This window comes from Takifugu rubripes, chromosome 16, assembly GCF_901000725.2.
Source record: "Takifugu rubripes chromosome 16, fTakRub1.2, whole genome shotgun sequence".
Taxonomy (NCBI): domain Eukaryota; kingdom Metazoa; phylum Chordata; class Actinopteri; order Tetraodontiformes; family Tetraodontidae; genus Takifugu; species Takifugu rubripes.
This window is the reverse complement of record NC_042300.1, coordinates 8,403,048-8,421,177: the sequence shown is the minus strand read 5'-3', so window position 1 is coordinate 8,421,177 and position 18,130 is coordinate 8,403,048. Positions and strand designations below refer to the sequence as shown.

The window sequence follows — 18,130 nt, the reverse complement described above, 5'->3', positions numbered from 1 at the left end:
TGATTTGACAATTAACATTGTTTACATCAATATTAAATTGTTAAATGTTAAGACTTCAATTACTGATTTGGGTGAATATTTTGCATTTGCAGGATGGATATCTTACAGACAGTTGAAAGTCAAACTTAAAACAAATAAGCAGATGCTGACAGGAGGCGTGTGTGTACACGCAGTTGCGTCAGTCTAAGCTCTCTCTCTCCTTTCAGTACAATCTAAATGAGGGTGTGTGCAGTAGCAGAACAAGAATCATTTCTGGTTTGCGAAGTGTAATTTTCCACAACAGCAGTGTTTCATCAGGCCGAGGTCTTTCCCTCAGAGTAGGTCAGAGGGAATCCTTCGTGAATCATTCAAACGTTATATTAATTTACATTTTCATCGCGTCAGTTAACAGCTGCAGAGCATGTTTGGCTTCTCCTAACTCAAGATCAAAAACCTTTATTTGTAGCTTTGAGATAAATGACCCACATGTAACCATAGCCGAGTTGTACTCAGTGCACATGCTAGCATTGCATTACAGTTTTCCTTTTTCTTTCCATTTTTCAGGAAAGTCCGCTGAGATATTCTTCGCTGAACATTTGAGGCCAAAAAGCAAAATAACGAGTTCAGATAAGGTAAGATTATAAGTTTGAATTTAAATGCACGTTTAAATAATGGCATTTATATTTAGGTTAAAGGACTTGTATGCTGTACGCCTGTTTAGCCAAACATTCCTGGTTACCGTAGCAACCCCACCCCTTCGCGTCAGTGACGTATTTGATTTGCATAGCAACAACAATCGTTTGTGTTATTGAGACATATCACTCATCAGCGTAAAGCTAAACCGGTTCCCCCGTTGCTGTGTGGAAGGGAAGCCCCGTAGGGAACGAGCAGGATTTCTGGTTTCCGGAAATGATGTCAGAGTGAAGCCTCTGTCAGTGTTGTGGCTCTCAGACTGGCTTCTCTGTCTGGTCTGTGGCAGAGAGGGGGAAAAAGGAAAAGGGGTCAATTTACTTTATGCAATAATTAGAATCAGTAGTTGCTGAATAATCCAAACATTCCGTTTACGCCAAAAACACATTTTTCCTTAATAATTCTTAACCTGAGTGCATGGAAAAACGAAACACTTTACAATGTTTTTTTAAATAACAAAACTCAACTAATCTTTATTTTTGGGTGCTTTTTCCCAGGTCAGTTTGACAACATGTGCGGTATTACTGAAATTCGTATAACAGCTTTTGAGGACGTTAAAGTCTAAAAATAGCCCTAACGTCACCGGCCTGTGCACACTGAAAACAAGAATTGCCTGCAGAATGTCTGCAGTTATTATCGACCTTTGAACTCATTCGGCCATGAGCTGAATGGGCTTAAGTCGACCTCACAATGATGTGCCAGTAAATGAACCCCAGAAGGGGCTGTGACTGCCGGGAAGCATGCATCCCCTCTCAGAGGGGAGAGGCCCCCTCTTCATCTACCGTTTCCAGCATTGAGGTCACAAAATCTAAATATAGTTTATACAAAATCCTTTCAATGGGGTGTAATTAAAATGTGGGAATAACGCTCATGAGAACACGAGTGATGGGAATAAATTAGGCTAACACCAGCACAAGTGTCATGTAGGCTGCCCGTGAAAGTGGAAGAACAAAAGCGGTGGTGTTGAGGGATGTCTCATCCGTTCATCATTTGTAACTTTACTATTTAAGTGTCTGCAATGACGTGATGTGTTAGCATAATTTGAAATAGTCTCAGATCTGCATACCAAAGTACATTGTTGTGCACAGGTTTGACCTACGCCCGGTTTGTTCGCGGCGCCTACGCAGTCAGAGGTGCCCGCGTAATGACGCGCTTATCAGGTACAGTTCGTGACGGACAAAACCATTTGGAGCAGATTTCACTTTCTTTTGTGAGTGTGGGAGAGTGGGCCACACGCAGACCATGCGTCCTTCTGCGCGCCCTCAATGCGCGCACCTTTTCCCGGAAGCGCCATATATGGTTCGATCGCGCCGCTCCACGATTGGCTGCTTTTACAAAAGCGACGATTCTGTTGCTGGAGCTGCATACAGGGAAAGGTGAAAGGCAGTGTTATATGGTGGATTAAGCAGATCATTAAATAATCAGTGCGACGTGGGAGCTGAGTGTGAACCCATTAATTAAATGAGCAGGTCTATCCAGTAATTAATTTACATTATTAAAGCACAGTATATAGTCTCACTACTGGTAGTTTAGGGACATAGGGCAACACTTTATACCGTTTTATTGTGAATTAACGCATGTCTGTGCTCTCACTAATATGACCGGACAAATATAGAAGATAATGTATTTGATGCAGATGCTGCATACGTAAAATGACGTAGTTCATTCATGGCGGAGGACACCTCGGTGTAGGCGGGGGTGTCACTTGACATATACTGGCTATATTTTCCAATATTTGCTATATAGAGATGCATCAAATTAGAAAAACTAAGTTGCTAAAACGACTCTTCGGATCTTTGCTGGAATTACTGATTAAGTCGTTTTAGAATCTGCATTTTCTCTTTTTGTACTCACCTCCCCCCATTCGAAATGGTTCGGTCTCCCCACACAGATTTCATTCATAAAATTGCGGCTCACTATAAAAGGTGGGTCTCTCCACTATCTGCACAGTTACCATTTATGTATCTGGCAAATGGAAGATAGGGAGGCGTTCAGACGTCACTTCTATGATTGAATGCAATCGTTCAAGACGAGAACATGCATCCAGACTCCAGCACTGAGTTCGATTCGTCATCCAGCTGCACAGCATCTCCTGGCGGGGACACCCCTGGGCGCAGCCAGCAGCATCCTCCTGACTCGCTTTCATCATCAGTGGACAGCGCCGAGGTAACATCCTGCAATAACACATATAAAATGAGAGACATTGGTCGAGGTTAAGCAATTGTCACATAATTAAAATATAGTCAGTTTTAGTCGATGTACTAATTCGAAAATAGTCTTACTGAAGCACAGGGTGCAGGGATTTTGGAATTCGTGAAAGAAAAACACTAGTCTAATCTGTGTCTAGCGCACAGCTTGCTCGTGACCTTTCATTATTAAAGACTGATTGGGCCGATGATGATTTAATCGTGGGTATATTTCTGAATTCGCTGAAATGCTTGCGTTTACGTTCCTCCACTAATGATGGATTTCATCCATCATCCATCACATGTTGCCATCATTAATCTGGTCATCTTCAATTTCATGTGATGTTGTGTTTTGGCCATTGCAGGACATTGCAGCGGACGCTTTTGTGCCGGCAGTGAGTGTCATCTCAAGCTCGCCAGATCTACGGTGGACGGTGCAGCCCGCGGTCATCACATCTGTCTCTCCGTCCTCCACTCGCCAGAAGACCAAAAGTCATGGTGCGACCCAGACTGCAGCTACACACAAGGCAAAGCCCTCCAACAGGAAAGGGCACAAGGAAAAGGTATGTAGGAAAACACGCAAGAATAAGAAGCGTGAAAATAGCTCATCCAGAAATATTGGGAGCAATAGACGGTTCAGTTAATTCAAAAAATACATTTCTAGAGTTTAGTCAAAAATAATTTTCCACATTCGTGTATTTTTATTCCCTGTTTTAAAAGAAATAGATAAAGCTGCAAAGTAATGCGCAATGTTGCGTTAATCCGTGCAGCGTAAGCGAGCGCACGGTTGTTTATGAATGAAACGAGGAGTGCGCGTTCACGTGTCTGACTAGACCGTGCCAGTGGCGCAGCGTTTTAACGCATGAACTGAGAGAGAGAGAGAGAGTCCGCATTGGTCAGATCAGCATGTCATATTTAAGACGTGGTTTTAAACATGTTTTATCGACGGGTAGCGAGTGAGGCTATTTGTGATGGATTTTTTTAGCCTTCCAAAGAAGAGGAGGAGAAGAGGAGGATCAGGAGGGAGAGGAACAAAATTGCTGCGGCAAAGTGTCGCAACAGACGGAGGGAGCTGATCGACACTCTGCAGGCTGTAAGTGGGCTATTTCATTAAGAAAATGTTAGCACAGAAAGGGGAACCATGAAACATCTCAGGCTTCATCATGTTATTTGTCCTTCAGGAAACCGACCAGCTCGAGGATGAGAAATCTGCCCTCCAGGCAGAGATAGATGAGCTGCTGAAGGAGAAGGAGCGGCTGGAGCATGTCTTAGCTTTCCACGGACCGTCCTGCAAGCTCTCTGAAAGCGAGGGAGAAGGCGACGGAGAGGAGGATGGAGATGCTGCTAGCGCGATGCTACAGGATGCTCCAGCCTCCCCACAGCTGCTGTCCATCTTAGAGAATGGAAAATCCCCAGAGAGCAACGCAGCTGGTGGAGAAGCCCCGACTGGTCAAGACCTGGACAGTGTCAACTGCATTCCTGCTGCGGCCATTTCGGGGAATTCCAACATCCTCTTGTGTTCCAGTGCAGAAGACAATGACATGGAGGACTTAAAAGGTGAAGACCTTGATGACCTGGTGCCCAGTCTAGAAATGGCAGGGACCTCTGAGTTGGCTGCGCCTGTCCCTGACATAGACCTGGACGGCCCATTCTGCTTTTCAGATTGGGAAACCCTGTACAAGTCTGTAGCAAATGACCTTGATTCCTTGTGCGCCCCAGTAATGTCTTCCAGTCCCTCTTGTAGCAATTATCGCACCGTGTTTTCCTTTAATTACTCTGAGATTGATTCCTTGGCTGAGGGCTATGAGAGCCTCAAAGGCAGCTCTAGTGTGTCTGAGGCGATTAAAGACAGCCTTAACTCTCCAACACTTCTGGCCTTGTGAATGCAAAGATGTTATGCAATGCAATGATAATGCCAATGAACACTAACCAGCCACCAAGCTAAGGTCACTATGTCAAATAACCTTTTGTAGTGTGAGTTTTGGTGTTGTGCAAGCCTAAAATCATGAATTGTGTAGCTGATGTTTTCTTTGGCCGTATTGTGCAGTTCTCTGAGCAGAAATAATGGAAATGCATGCATACAAGTCATCAGAGGTGGTATCTTGTGTTTCTAAAATCTGTATAATATGAAATTAGGTCATACGTGTGTGTAACGCTCTTGACAAAATTGTGCTGTAACACGTGAAAATTACAGGGTTACTAATGTGCAACGTAAAATCTTGTTGTTTTTCCATAAAGTAACACCATTTCATTTTACCAAGATGTATTTTATGATATAGTTTATTTTTTTACATATTGAAAACAAATGGATGCAAAAATGATGGTGGAAATAAACTGACAGCAAATTGCCCATAAGTAGTTCCTCTTTTCTTAGATCAGTTCTCAACAGGGCAACTCTTTTAAGATTAAGAATCTTCACTTTCATTTTCTAGGAATTTTAAGGTAATTTTTCTAAAGGTCTCATATGGGATAATCATCTCCCAAAATATGAAGAGATGTAGAATGTGGTCTAGTTTTATAAGCATATTAGCTCACAGATTTGCTCAGTATCTTACAATAGATAGGATATCATCTCTGAAATATCACCTATGCAATATTATTTATAATTACTATGACAAGTGATAATAAAACTATTAAATGCAGAACAGACCTCAGATCCTAAATCTATAGACTTAGTCAATGGGCTCAAACATACACGTGAACACATAGAGTCAAGTACAGGTAGATACCCTATGTAGCTTTCGAAATTTCATGCTTATGAAGGCGATTTGAAACCTATTTTCCACTCAGCGTCGGGCTTTAAATATGTCAGCCTGCCTATTTTTGGCGTCAGGATTATGTAAAGTCGATGCATCAGGGACCGAATCGTGTTTAAAACGAGCGAGAAAGGAACAGGAGCAGGTTAATCATTTATTCACGGCTCGTCCTCGGTTCCCTTGTTGTCATGGTCGAGGGATTCTACAGCAGTACTGTGCGTACCAGCCGTGACGTCAACACGCTGCCAACTCGCCGCCCACTTCCGTTGACCATATTAGGTAATTGCGGCTGTTTTGCTTCCAAGGCGACGGGTGTCATATTTCGGGGGTTGGAGGAAGTTACCGGAAAAAGTCGAAGCCGCAGCGACCGGCGTAAACAGACGGAACCGGGCGGGCATCACGTGCATGTGGACAATTGATGATTTCACGGTACTGGAAGGTTTCTCGGAACTGCAAAGCATTCGTTAATGGCCACAGCGTGAGGAGACGTTTTAGAACCAACAACAACAACAACAACAACAAATACCGCCCAGTTTAATCCAACGCTAACTCTTAAATAGTTGCTGTAATAGCTATGGAATAAAACAACACCTCCTTATCATAAAAGTACAATTATGATAAATCATCTCATGAAAAAGCGAAAGTGAAATAATAATTTTAATAAATTCATAATGCAATGGCTCTAATGATCCAGTTACAGCATCCTCTGTACCTTCCGCCCATCGAACGGTCTTTTGACTGCTAGTGAATGTCAGATTAAGACCTGAACAGTGACGGTTAATCTTTCTGTTTTCAAATAAAATCAGTCCGTGTGTTCCATCGCTAGGGGGCGCACAACGCGGACAGCAGGAGGGACAAAAGCATCTCTAAATCTATTGTGAGGTATAAGATGCGTTGAGCGTGTATGTACATGGGTGATAATAGAAAGAGGAGTCAGCAGCTCTTGTGTCTACTGACTCAACCTCTTTGTCCAGCAGTCTGGTACTTCTCACTTTATCAGAGTGGTAAAAATACACATATCCACGTCCTTAGGAGATCTTGGAGAGGGGGTGGGGGGTTATTTTAGGGCTGTGATTGACGCCAATGGCTGCTTATATTCAGTTGTGGAACAAATACTCACATCTTTCACATTAGCCAAAATAACAGCGGTGTGTAGAAGTGAGGTGTTAAATGGAAATGCTTTGGAAATGTTGCTGAGGTAAAAGTAGACAGAGGGCATGCTTCTTATTATTACTGATGTGAACTTTAAACCTAAAGAAATGCAGGCTTTATTTTGCCCAATGGCTCGTATCATCAGCCATGCGTTACGTTGCAGGAAACCAAATCTGGTTTATTTTTAATCTGTCTTTAATCTGTTTTCTGTTGCTGTGGATATTCACGACTTAATGAAAGACACCCCGTGTTTCCCTTGGCGACTCGGTGCACTCGGACAATAATTTAACTAAAGTGGCACATTTCCAGACATCATAGTATTTTGTGGCGATACCCCAGAATGATGCGGAAGGCTTGGGAGTTCCTTTTTCTGTTGCTCTTGTTCGTCTCTCCATCCATCACCCCTGAAAAGTATGTTCCATTGTTATTCATTTTGCTGTCACTGTTTCCACTGCTCTTATCTGCCCCCCCCCCCCCCCCCCCGACCCCCCCGACCCCCCCCCAGCCGCTGTGATATTTCCGAGGAAGTGCTTTTATTTACAGGGATACATCATTGTCAGGTGGGATTTGATTCAGCTCAGTTTTATTTATATTGTGTCAGTGGCAATGAAAAGTTAAACCAGAGCTGGATTCCAGGGGAAGCCTTTTCAGGCAACAGTGGTGGGCAACACTGCCTTTTAACAGGAAGAAACCTTGAGCAGGACCAGGATACAGGGGGTTGTTTACGGGAGGAAGATAAAAGAGAGGATTTGAAGTGATTAATGGCTTTAGTGGTGCGTGAACGCTCGAACGTCACCATCTGTAGAGTTTTATTTTCTGTGTTACTGATAAATTCACAATTTCCACTGGTTTCTTGTTTTTACAGAAGGGAAACGTTGATGTGTGGCAACGCAGCATTTCCAAATCTGTCAATTTTTCTATACCGAAGTCTTGGGTACATGTTGTCTGTCTGAGATTAGAAAAGAAGGAAGGAAATTAGAATGAGCTGGTATAACAATATTTTTTTTAAATGCCCACAGTGTCTGTAGTGGTGTGTGTCTGTACAGTGATTCAGGATTCTGTCTGGTTTTCTTGGGTACTTCCCCCCCAAAATTTTATAGTTTTTTTTTTTTTAAACAAAAACAGAAACATCCTTGTAGAGTGTTTAATAAGTCATGTTAAATCTGAATGTTTCTGGTCTCAAATATCATCATAAACACTCGTAAAAGTCTGTTCAAATCCAATAAAAGGAGAGAAAAAAGCAAATTTTTGTTTTGCAAAGAAGACTTTTAGTGTTTTCACCTTCTGACACCCACGCAACAAGATGTTTGGCAACACTGCAAAACCACAAACTGTTCTCTCTCTTTTAAAGTCACCCAAGGTTAAGTCTTACTAGAAGCTTTAACCCTTCAGAACAAAGACCCTCAGGTTGGTAAGCACACTGGCATGCCCTTGTAAACGGTCTAAACTCTTCTCACAACTTAAAAAGAGCCGTTTGATGGAGATAATTGTCATGTGGTGCATCTGGGTCATCAAATGCAGACAGGTGTAAGGTCCTTATCCAGCATCATTGTTCCTGGCACAGCGCAGGCTGGCCGGGCCTGGTATCACGTGCGTTACTGTCACACAGGAGTGGAAGAATTCAGCTAAAAGTCCCCATCTTCAGGGAAAATCTCTCAGCTTAGGATGCGCAGAACCCCCCTGCGTTATGAAATCTGTCTGCTGGTCGAGTTCTGCTTTATTAAACCCAAACGGCTCCTCTAAAAATTGCCCTCTATGTAAAGAGTGACTATGACGCACGGCAGCAGCGCCCTCCCGACTTCTAACCTTCCATCAGATGCGAGCCATAAATCGTTGCTGAACCGAATTAGAATCTAAAACAGGGAGCAGAGTGGGGTATTTTGGTGAGCCTGTAATGGTTCAGCTGCTTGTTCTGCACAGTTGAGATGACTTTGTCAAATTCCACTGAGGTGTAGCAAAGGTGCACACTCAGGGTTCGTCCTAAAACGCGATGGTGCGTTTGGGGACAACAACCTAATATTCATGCATATTCGCCGTAGAGTAGCTGTAGTTACAACTGTTCACACTAGAGGGGGCCTGCAGGGAGAATCCGCACCCTCTTTCTGGTACCTAAATCAATTGTTTAAGACATGACTTAGTTATGTAATTTTACGCGCCACGGATCAATCTAATTATGAAAGCGAGCTTAAATCACATCAAAAAGGTCACTTCACATGCAAAACAAGCCCTAGCGAGACTCACGGCTCCCTTTATGCACCAGATCTGCTCTGTCCAGCTGAACTAACGTGTTTTTGAGGTCTGTGAACGCTTGTAGCCGTGCCGAGGATGGTCTAGACCAAATCTGGTTACGCAGATTTGAGTGTAAATGTGAGTAATTTTGCACTTGTTGGCAGCGACACATATATTACACGTGTTCCGATGATTGTTGTAAAGACATCAGTTCATACACAAAGACACCAAACAAGGGGTCAAAACCGATGCGATGCTTTATTTCTGACACCTTTATGGCCCCGGGCGTGTGTTGTGCACAAGCTCCCTATCTGTCCCTCATCTTAAACTTTCCTTCCCTCTAGTCTGTGTATGTTTTGTGTTGCTATGGGTGGAGCAAAGCGAACTGTGCGTCTTGAGCACCTCCTCTTGCAATTATTTTCATCGATGCTGACGTGCGCGCCATCGGTTCCGCATTCCGGAGCTCTCACAGACAAGATCGGTACTTAAAACGGGCTGATGCAACGATTCCAGCCAGTCCCGAAACCATCCGAGTCGTCACTCTTACGCCATCCTATTATTACTCTGGACGTCCAACAGGTAAGTCTCTCTACGGGACATTTTTCATCGTTTACGCGCGCGTAATTTGTCCATTTTCCCCCATCTCCCCTCCGCTATTTTGCAGCTTTTCTTCCACTTTATTCCCCCTATTGTGGAGACTCTGGTTGAATGGTGTTATGTCATTCATCTGGGCGACATCTGTCTGAGCATATACATGTAACACCGCGCGTTTTGAAAGTGGTTTAAACCAAAACTATAGTTTGAGCCTTGACAAAAAGTTTGAGGTGCTTTTATTGCAGAAAGTCCCTCCATCGTAACTACGTTATCGCGAAAGGCTAGCTCTTCGGTCACAGCGGCGCTAGCTAATTTATACCTCTCCCGGCGTTTTAATGGTTTAATCTAACCACGGTGGGCTTTGAATCGATGGTATAACTCACAAATGGAGTGTCTTTTACTCGGGTGAAGACAGTTATGTAACGCGATCCACGCCGCACTGTGGGTTTTCAGGGGAACGGCTAACCGAGCTAGCCGACTGCGCCAAACTGCGTTCACAATGCAGCGTTTTTATTATTTACGTTACACAAATATGGTAACGGAGCGTGAATAAGGCTCCGGTTCTGTCATGTGCTTTAAGATCATCGTGCTATACAATCGGCTTGTTTATCGACTTTAAATACAATATATTTATGGCAAGATAGATGATTTGAATCAATGTACGAATTATCTAGACTAATATGGAAGAAAAATAGTTATTGTTTATTGTTTGTGTACTGGGTTTAATCTACCCTGTTTCAAATGTCACTGACGTTAAAAAACTAATATTAAGAAAACAGTGGTCCCGTGATCTGTTGTTAGAATAGTCTATTTTACCCATCGGTTCCATTAATCTACAGGACCTTTTAACACTTAATCTTAATCATCATAATAAAGAAGACTGTCACTTCTTACAGCGTCCTGACACAGTTGCGTCACTGACCGAGACAACTGACAAGCTTGGAGTGAGTATTGTGTGTTTAAGCTATTAGAAAGTTTGCTTTGTCAGAACGCAGCACTAACGCTTCCTCCAGCGGCTTCACCTTCAAACTTAACAGCTTATGAAGAACTGGGATGTTGTGGATAAAAAGAAACGGCGTGCAGCAGCCTCACATGATTCCACACACCGCTTGTGTCTGATAGAAAGCTTCCCCTGATCGCCAACACAGCTGCTCTGTGTTTTCTTGGTGCTGTTGTGTTTAGCCTGTAAACACCGTCCCCCCGGCCTGCATCGGGCTTTTGGAAAGATTTGCGCTGTACTGTATGACAGTAACTCTATCTGTGCCAGAGGTTGCTGCAGTCATCTGCCCCTGTTGCCCTGCAGGTTAAAGCCCGATGGTGGAATGGGAAACATGGTGGCTGGGAGCTGGATCGTGTGTGTGTGTGTGTGTGTGTGTGTGGCGAGTTCATACAGTAGGTTCATGCTGAGAATATTTATGCCTTTTCTTCATCCGTGTTTCCTTTCGTGTTTAATCTGCGTGCATGTGTTTATTTGATGCAGCCTTCGTTGCAGGGGGAGGTTTAAATGCCCTTTTGCCTGCCTGGGTACGTCTTTAGGATGGCTTCGGCATAAGTGGAACGCTGCAGCGGATTAATGGGGAAGGGCCGGCGAGCCAACAAGCAGCGCAGGGCTGAGAGGCTGGACGTGGGTGCACAGGGTTTATTTTAAGTAGAAATGCCTTCCAGTGCGTCTCTGGAGAGCTGGAATTGCCAGGCTGCACCCCAGCACAGCAAACAGACGGCAGACGCATTGCAGGCGAGCGAGCCAACTATGCAACAGCGAGCTGGGCTCAGTGATCCTAATGCTCGGGGAGACGCGGCGCTCCGCTGCATGTATCATGTTATCAGTATCACATAGTCGGCATAAGTTTTTCCACATGGGTTGTGAAAACAGGGAGCGGGGACAGAGCAGAAGGGGATTTGTTCTCCTCCAACAGCGCAGCAGATTTTTCTAAAAACTGATTTCCTGCATTCTTTCAGTCTCATCATTAAAGCTGAACCGACCTTTAGTCCACTGCGTTGGACGTGTAGTGCAGCGTCAGGGCAGCGGCTTGTATAATCAGGGAAGCTGTGAGTGACGCGAGGCAGATGAGGAAATACCAGAGGACAAAGTATGAAAGAACATTTAAGTGCGGACGTTGCCCAATAACAGCGATTGCTTCAACAGGCAGCGTTAAATCAGATTTTCTGAACTCTGTGCTAATATCCCTTCCTCTGCTCTTGCCTCAGATTTGACATTTTGAATCCTCGATGTATGTAATCCCGGGCTGAGCCGAGCCAAAGCTCTGTGTCGTGCACGGTAAGCCTGACTTAAAAGTGCAGGGGAAAATAGCCACATATCGACTGGAACCGGACCACCCGGACGCAGAATATAGCTGCGCGACTCCGAAGCGGCACGGGGCGCGAGGGCGGCCAACGTTGGACGAACGCAGCCGCGCCGCTCGCACCTTGTGCGATTCGCTGGCGTTACGGCCAAATGTGCAATCGAAAGCGACCGATAAGCGTTTGTAATTTCATTACGACCCAAACAGAAGCTGTGCACGCAGGATTACTCACCGCTGAAGCGTCCAATCTGCCTGTGACAGGAAGCTGAAATTGCTCATTACGCTGAAACTCTTCGGCAATAGAAACCTAGAGCCTGACCCCTGAGCACGCAGTCTCACACCACAGTGGCAGGGAAATGCTCCCGTTAACAGGAAGAAACCTCAGACGGGACCCCCTGCTGATGTCAGATCTGGGACGCAGGGGAGGAACAAAAATTCACCATATGTCGGGAAATATTGCGACGTGTTCTTGGCGGCTCCCCTCCCGAACACGATGGTCTGTGGGCTTAATGGCCGACGGCTATTATTTCAGCCTCGCGTCCCTCCAATGAAAACATAATGAGGGGTTTGAGGAATGTTGTTGCTGTATATTTAGACTGTCCTGTTCTGTCCCAGAGGGAAGCTGTTGCCAAATTCCCTGGTTTCCTCAGAGGATTGCGAAAGGCTGTAACTCAACGCACGACCTGGCTGAGCGCAGACGGTAATGATGATCGCTGAGACCTTGGCCGGAGATCGGGAGGGAGCGCATACTTCAGCCCGAGCCTCTGCGCTTATTGTTCATTTTTCAGCGCCGTTTCAAAGACGCCGTTGTGTTCGACGTTCACTTCAAATTTGCACTTCCACCTAGATTTTTGGAAAGTGCACACCTCTTTCCCGTAACGCCGTGATCTAGTGATTAGAAGCGCGGTTGACTGGAAGCAAAACTGAAACTGTGCGAGGACCAAAGATTAATTAGCAGAAAAATACTCTGGCCTCCTAGTTTCACTCAATAAAATTGCTAGATTTTACAGCACGGCGCTCCTTTTAAGCCTCAAAAGAAGATGACGGTAATGAGTTTACCTTTAAAGAGGGCCCCCTAACCCCCCCCCCAACACCTCTGCTTCTCAGCGTCTCTATAGGGGATGAGAATAATGGGGCCTCCAGTTGTGCTGTGGGGTATCGCTCAGGGTCCAAATTCCTCAGCAGCGCTAATTACCCTCAGGAAGGACTCAGGAAATGGACACATTTGGTCGCACTAAAGGTAGATAAAGTGTGCGAGCAAACACGCCGGGACTGTAAACACACGGCGGCTAATCCACACACAGGCCCCCCTCACATGTGCGCTCCTACACCGGTGCTTGTTTTGGGTCAGGGCCAGGAGCCAACGCCAGGTATGCTTCTATATTTCATAACTAATACATGACATTTCCACTCCCCGCCCTTGGCTTCGGCTCGTCCCTTCTCGCCAAAGGCCCGAGAGGCGGCAGCGCCGGGCTGTGTGGGCGTCTTTGTTCGAGGGCAGCGCGCGCCCAGAAGCGGCGGCGCTGGCTTTTCTGCTCCGCTGCAAAAGCACAGTAACGGCGTTGCATCATCAGATGCTGACTGCTGATCCTTGGCCGGAGCGGGAGGGAGAAAAGCGTCCCGCTGAAACGCGCTCCTGCTTCTGGGTGCGGTAACTCATCGGGAGACGGGCCGCCGTCTATGATGAGGCTCATGTCTGCCGGGCCCGATGGAGTTCATTAAGAGGAGAGAAAAAAAAAAGAGCCGGATCAAACCGACAGTAAAGAAAATAATTCTGCTCGGCTTTAAAGTGAGGCTGGCCTCAAAAGCCACATCAGTACGTTTGAATTCCCAGCAGGAGGAGAAACGGTCTGCACCAGCCTGTAGCTGCGTTTTATGTCTGCTAATTGATAGGCACCTCGCTGTCGACATAATTTCACCTTTGTTCCCAAGGCCGGCGGCGAAAATGCCTCTGCAGGCGGTTGATTTGTGCGCTCTGATGTCATGCGGATAAATATGAGGTTGGAGCGTTTATGTAGGGGTTGTGTATTCCTGCGTGTGTGTGTGGCGGGGTCTGGTCTGGGGCTGCGTGCTTCGACAAGCTGTGGCGAGGAATGAAGGGGGGGGGGGGGGGGTTTCCTCGCCGTGACACAAACTGGCCTATTTCTTCAGGCTTCAGTTTCAGTTGAAAATGAGCGCGTGTCCAGGATGGAGCCCCATCTGGGTCCACACACAGGTTCAGAGCGTCTGGGAAATGGGACTCCATTTTGGCTCTGAAAGTGATTTGCTCAGTCATTCCTAACGTGCACCTCGATTCCTGTGGCCGTTCTGTCGGCCCGGGGGGGGGGGCAGGTTAGACTCCAGCCTTTCAAATTCCACCCCTTAGATATTTTTAATGGGATATGAAAGATGGGACACACCAGCTCACGGTTCCAAGTCATAAATAAATGAGAAGTGCGTGTTTTTAATAATCAGGATTTATCGTAAACCAGACGTTTAATTCACTTCTGCCCAGCGATTTCTCCTTTTGCTCTCATTCCCTGCCGGATTAACGGCCATGTGTTTCCCCTTGGGCCTCGGCACCTTCGACCCCCCCCCCCCAGGACTTCTGAGACAGAGACGGGGGATTTTTGTCTGCAAGATGTAAAGGTATATTTTGCAAGACTGGAGCTCTGTCGCGTTCTCTTCCTCTCCAGCAAAAACACCCGGCTGCTGCCAAGTGCAGCGTAAATGGGAGTATAGATGCAGCCGGAGAGGGGAGAGGGGGGAGCCCTCATCATTTCAGTAATAAAATGCCTCATTGGGCCCTGGCTCCGCACCCGCGCCCGTCCTTGGGCCGCTGAACCGTGTCTGGAGGCAGTCACGGTGGACTGGTCGACGCACTGTAGTCCTGCGTCTTTTGCGGCACTAATGCAGAAACTTCTGTGGTAAAAGGAAAGCGAACGTGTCTGTGGGGGGGGGGAGAAAAGGGAACTCTGGATTTTTAGAAATGAGTTTTTTTTTTTTCTTTTTGAACACGGGCGGATTCGGTTTCAGCCACAGTCGACAGTAAACTCCAGTTTAACTGCTCAGAACCGGAGGCCAGCCCATATGGAGGAGGGTGGAGTACATCAGAACACGGTTATATAACCTCGCCTTTTTTTTCATTACCTCGTCGCTGTCCTTTGTAACACCGCGAATGGTGAAAATAGGAGGGGGGGGGGGGTTGAATTCTAAGTCAGGCAGCAGCTAAGTCAGCTGTTTCTGCAGAGGCTCACAATGCACGTCTTTGTTGGTTCCATATGAGAGGCGTTCTGTTTGGTTCACGCCAGAACCGCCGAGGTTCAGCGCCGGGCCAGATAATGGCGACGCCGCAGAGGAGCTAATATCCCTTTAGAGTACTCTTCATGCTAACGTTTCTCCAGAAATGGCCACTTTCCGGGTTCCTGGCGTGAAGCTCGGCGTCCGGCAGGGTCCACTCAGGTCATTTTTCACTCTTCCCATCCGTAACATTTGTGTTTTATTTAGCCATCAGTACATTTTCCAACAGCAATCAGAGAGGCAGCTTAATTCTTTGGCTACTTCCTTTTGCTCCCCCCTCCCTCATTCCTTCTTGATTGCATTAGAAAGTGCTGCGGTTGACCAATCTAAACTACCCCCAAATCGGGGGGGGGGGGGCGATGGTGGAATGCATGAGTGTTAGCCTCATACGAACGCTTCCGATATCCTTTTGAACCAAAACCCCAAATGGATGCTGAAGACAAAACGGCCATTCTGTGGGAGCCGCCAGGCAGGAGCAGGAAGATTGCCCCCGGTTAATGAGATCATGAGGCAGAGTCACAGTTTCCTTTCACAGAGGAACTAAACAGATGAGGTTTGAGGTGCCGACAGCGTGCCGTTTGTTTCTTTTACCGGCTGCTGACTAAGACGGTATCCCAGCTGTCAGAGCGGCGGGCGGCGGAACGCTAACCCCTGCTGCTGACGAGAAATGTCAGCAGGGCCGGATGACAAAGGAAGTGGGATAAGGCTCAGGCCAGAACCAGGACAGAAGTACGATTATACAAAAATCCCCTTTAAATAACCTGATTGGCACTGGATGACGAGCATTTTTTTTTTTTTTAAAAGCACATTGCTTTAATGCGATGGTCTCTCTCTCTCTCTCTCTCTCTCCTTGCAGAGGTGGTGGAGGCCGGGTCGGAAATGATGCCGGGACAGATACCTGACCCTTCGCTGGCGGCGGGCTCCCTGCCCGGCCTGGGCCCGCTGGCGGGCATCTCGGCCACCACGCTGACCGATCAGCTGAAGCTGGCTGACTTCCGCCAGCTGGGCACCATGCTGTCGCCGCTGCACTTCCTGGGAAGGCTGGGAAAGAGGCCGCTGGCCATCAAGACGGAGGTGGGCAGGACGCTGGGAAAGGATCGGGGTGGGGGGGGGGTGAAGTGTGTCGTCATTTTCCGTTCGTGGTGTTTTAATCCGGTCTGTCCTGCAGATGGATGAAGATGAAGAGAGGAGGAAACGGAGGAGAGAGAAGAACAAGGTCGCAGCAGCTCGGTGCCGAAACAAGAAGAAGGAGCGGACCGACTTCCTCCAGCGGGTGAGTCCCTGAGCGGAGCGGCTCCGCCTTTTAAGCAGGAGTGAATTCCTTTTCCGTCCACATTCAAGACGGGAAAGCTAACGTGAAAAATGTCGTCCAGGAATCGGAGCGTCTGGAGATGGTGAACTCGGAGCTGAAGGCCCAGATCGAGGAGCTGCGTCAGGAGCGGCAGCAGCTGATGGTGATGCTGAACCTGCACCGGCCCACCTGCATCGTGCGGACGGACAGCGTGAAGACGCCGGAGGGCGAGGCCAACCCTCTGCTGGAGCAGCTGTCCGCAGACGACAAGTGAAATCGGAGGGAGCCGGGGACGCGCCGTCCCCTCCACGCCAGACTAGAACCTCCGCGGCAGCCATTTTTAAACCAAAACTGGCGCTACATTTCAGAACAAAGCACTTGCTCTCCGAGCTGAAGCCTCTTCTGGCCCGACAGACCCGAGGTTGAACTGCTGCCCAGCAGCGCCACACGAGCTGGCTCTGTCCATTGGAAGACTGGAAATGCTGGTTTCATCTCTGCGACCGGCGCCGTCGCCCCCGCCCACTGTGCCTAGTTGTTACTTCAACCATCTCTACATAAAAGGGACCAACGGAGCCAGTAGAGTCCTGCTGGAGGAAACACACTAAGATGGTTATGGTGCTCTGTTACAGCCCTCAGTAGATTGTGTGGCATTGTTTAACCGCAGGAGCCCACAAAGGTTTAAACCTTCTGCAGTTTTACTCTTTATTCTAGCCAAAATATACAGGTGTAGAGTTGATAGTGTTCAATACTCAGTAGGAATACGCCGGTTGGAGTTGTTTGATTTCTATACCTGCCGCTGACGACGGCAGTTACCGGTTGATCCGTATCGTCGTGACGCTGGCGTCATGAAAAGCACATATACAGAGATGTTTACACCCTTTTTTGAACTCGCTGACTGTCCATTGTACTTGTTTTATACTGCTTGGTACTCATAAACATATATGAAATGCTTATGTGCTTGACGTGATCGATCTGTGAGCTTGTTTGTCCCCCCCCCCCCCCCCCGCCAGTTGCGCAATATCTCGCCTATTTCTCGGCCGCAGCAAAACGAGGCGCTTCGTTAGTCGTGACACAACAACGTCAAGTGACAGAACTTATGCAACCAGGCTTTTGGCACAGCGTCAGAATCCGGCCTTGCAAAACTCGGAGAAAAAGCTCGGCAGGGCTGGGTGGGCGCTCCGGTCGGGCTGAGCTCAACAGGAGGGACTTTTCCCGCCTGGAGGGAAAACGGCGTTTAAAACTACAGGTGCAGAGTTATCACCGACATTCATCATAGAATAAAAGATAAGGATGACGTCATTGTAGGTGTTGGTTTTATCAGGTTATCTGCAGTGACGTCCAATTATGGTCAAATTAGAGCATCCTAAAGGTCACATTTTCAGGTTATACATTTCAGATTCACATATGTGGCCATATGATCAATACAATGACTCTTTTCCTGCAAGTCTAAATTTGAAAATCGGGTAATTTTCAAACCGGCTGGATGTCGCCACCTAGTGGCAGCATTTAGAACGACAACACCATAAATCCCAATTTATAGTAGCTCACTCTGCTCCATAAATTAGAATAATCGTGTAAATATTCAGCTTCATATTCAACAAAGAACAAATCTGTGCCTATATGACACATAATGCTCCTATTTCTCTGCCACAGTCAAATAAATCCTGGCGT

General features: G+C 46.8%; 2 protein-coding genes and 1 long non-coding RNA gene across 5 annotated transcripts; 2 read left to right on the top strand and 1 right to left on the bottom strand.

The window, feature by feature from the left end:
* The first annotated feature begins 3 nt into the window (after positions 1-3).
* On the top strand, positions 4-5,210 carry si:ch211-153j24.3 (proto-oncogene c-Fos). 2 transcript variants are annotated; one of them, XM_029849359.1, is made up of 7 exons: positions 4-317; positions 544-611; positions 1,758-1,829; positions 2,620-2,835; positions 3,221-3,418; positions 3,841-3,948; positions 4,037-5,210. In XM_029849359.1, exons 4-7 carry the CDS (start codon positions 2,707-2,709, stop codon positions 4,736-4,738), a joined length of 1,137 nt encoding a protein of 378 aa, XP_029705219.1. In that variant the 5' UTR covers positions 4-317; positions 544-611; positions 1,758-1,829; positions 2,620-2,706; the 3' UTR covers positions 4,739-5,210. The 2 variants fall into 2 exon arrangements, with proteins under 2 accessions (XP_029705219.1, XP_011610366.1); XM_011612064.2 differs by lacking the exons at positions 4-317; positions 1,758-1,829 and having other exon boundaries at positions 431-611.
* LOC115252930 (uncharacterized) lies at positions 1,684-12,253 on the bottom strand. Its single transcript, XR_003891221.1, has 3 exons — positions 12,122-12,253; positions 2,524-2,843; positions 1,684-2,029 (listed from the first exon to the last, which is right to left on the bottom strand). It is a non-coding gene; the product is annotated as an uncharacterized lncRNA (long non-coding RNA).
* On the top strand, positions 9,416-17,421 carry jdp2b (Jun dimerization protein 2b). 2 transcript variants are annotated; one of them, XM_029849360.1, is made up of 6 exons: positions 9,417-9,571; positions 10,483-10,530; positions 12,505-12,589; positions 16,025-16,242; positions 16,337-16,441; positions 16,542-17,421. In XM_029849360.1, exons 1-6 carry the CDS (start codon positions 9,491-9,493, stop codon positions 16,731-16,733), a joined length of 729 nt encoding a protein of 242 aa, XP_029705220.1. In that variant the 5' UTR covers positions 9,417-9,490; the 3' UTR covers positions 16,734-17,421. The 2 variants fall into 2 exon arrangements, with proteins under 2 accessions (XP_011610370.1, XP_029705220.1); XM_011612068.2 differs by lacking the exons at positions 10,483-10,530; positions 12,505-12,589 and having other exon boundaries at positions 9,416-9,571.
* Positions 17,422-18,130: the final 709 nt, after the last annotated feature.

Coding starts and splice junctions, on each gene's coding strand:
- si:ch211-153j24.3 (XM_029849359.1), top strand. CDS start 2,707: ATGCATCCAGACTCCAGCACTGAGTTCGATTCGTCATCCAGCTGCACA. Junction 2,836..3,220: donor CATCAGTGGACAGCGCCGAG/GTAACATCCTGC, acceptor TGGCCATTGCAG/GACATTGCAGCGGACGCTTT. Junction 3,419..3,840: donor GGAAAGGGCACAAGGAAAAG/GTATGTAGGAAA, acceptor GGATTTTTTTAG/CCTTCCAAAGAAGAGGAGGA.
- jdp2b (XM_029849360.1), top strand. CDS start 9,491: ATGCAACGATTCCAGCCAGTCCCGAAACCATCCGAGTCGTCACTCTTA. Junction 12,590..16,024: donor GACCTGGCTGAGCGCAGACG/GTAATGATGATC, acceptor CTCTCCTTGCAG/AGGTGGTGGAGGCCGGGTCG. Junction 16,243..16,336: donor CGCTGGCCATCAAGACGGAG/GTGGGCAGGACG, acceptor TCTGTCCTGCAG/ATGGATGAAGATGAAGAGAG.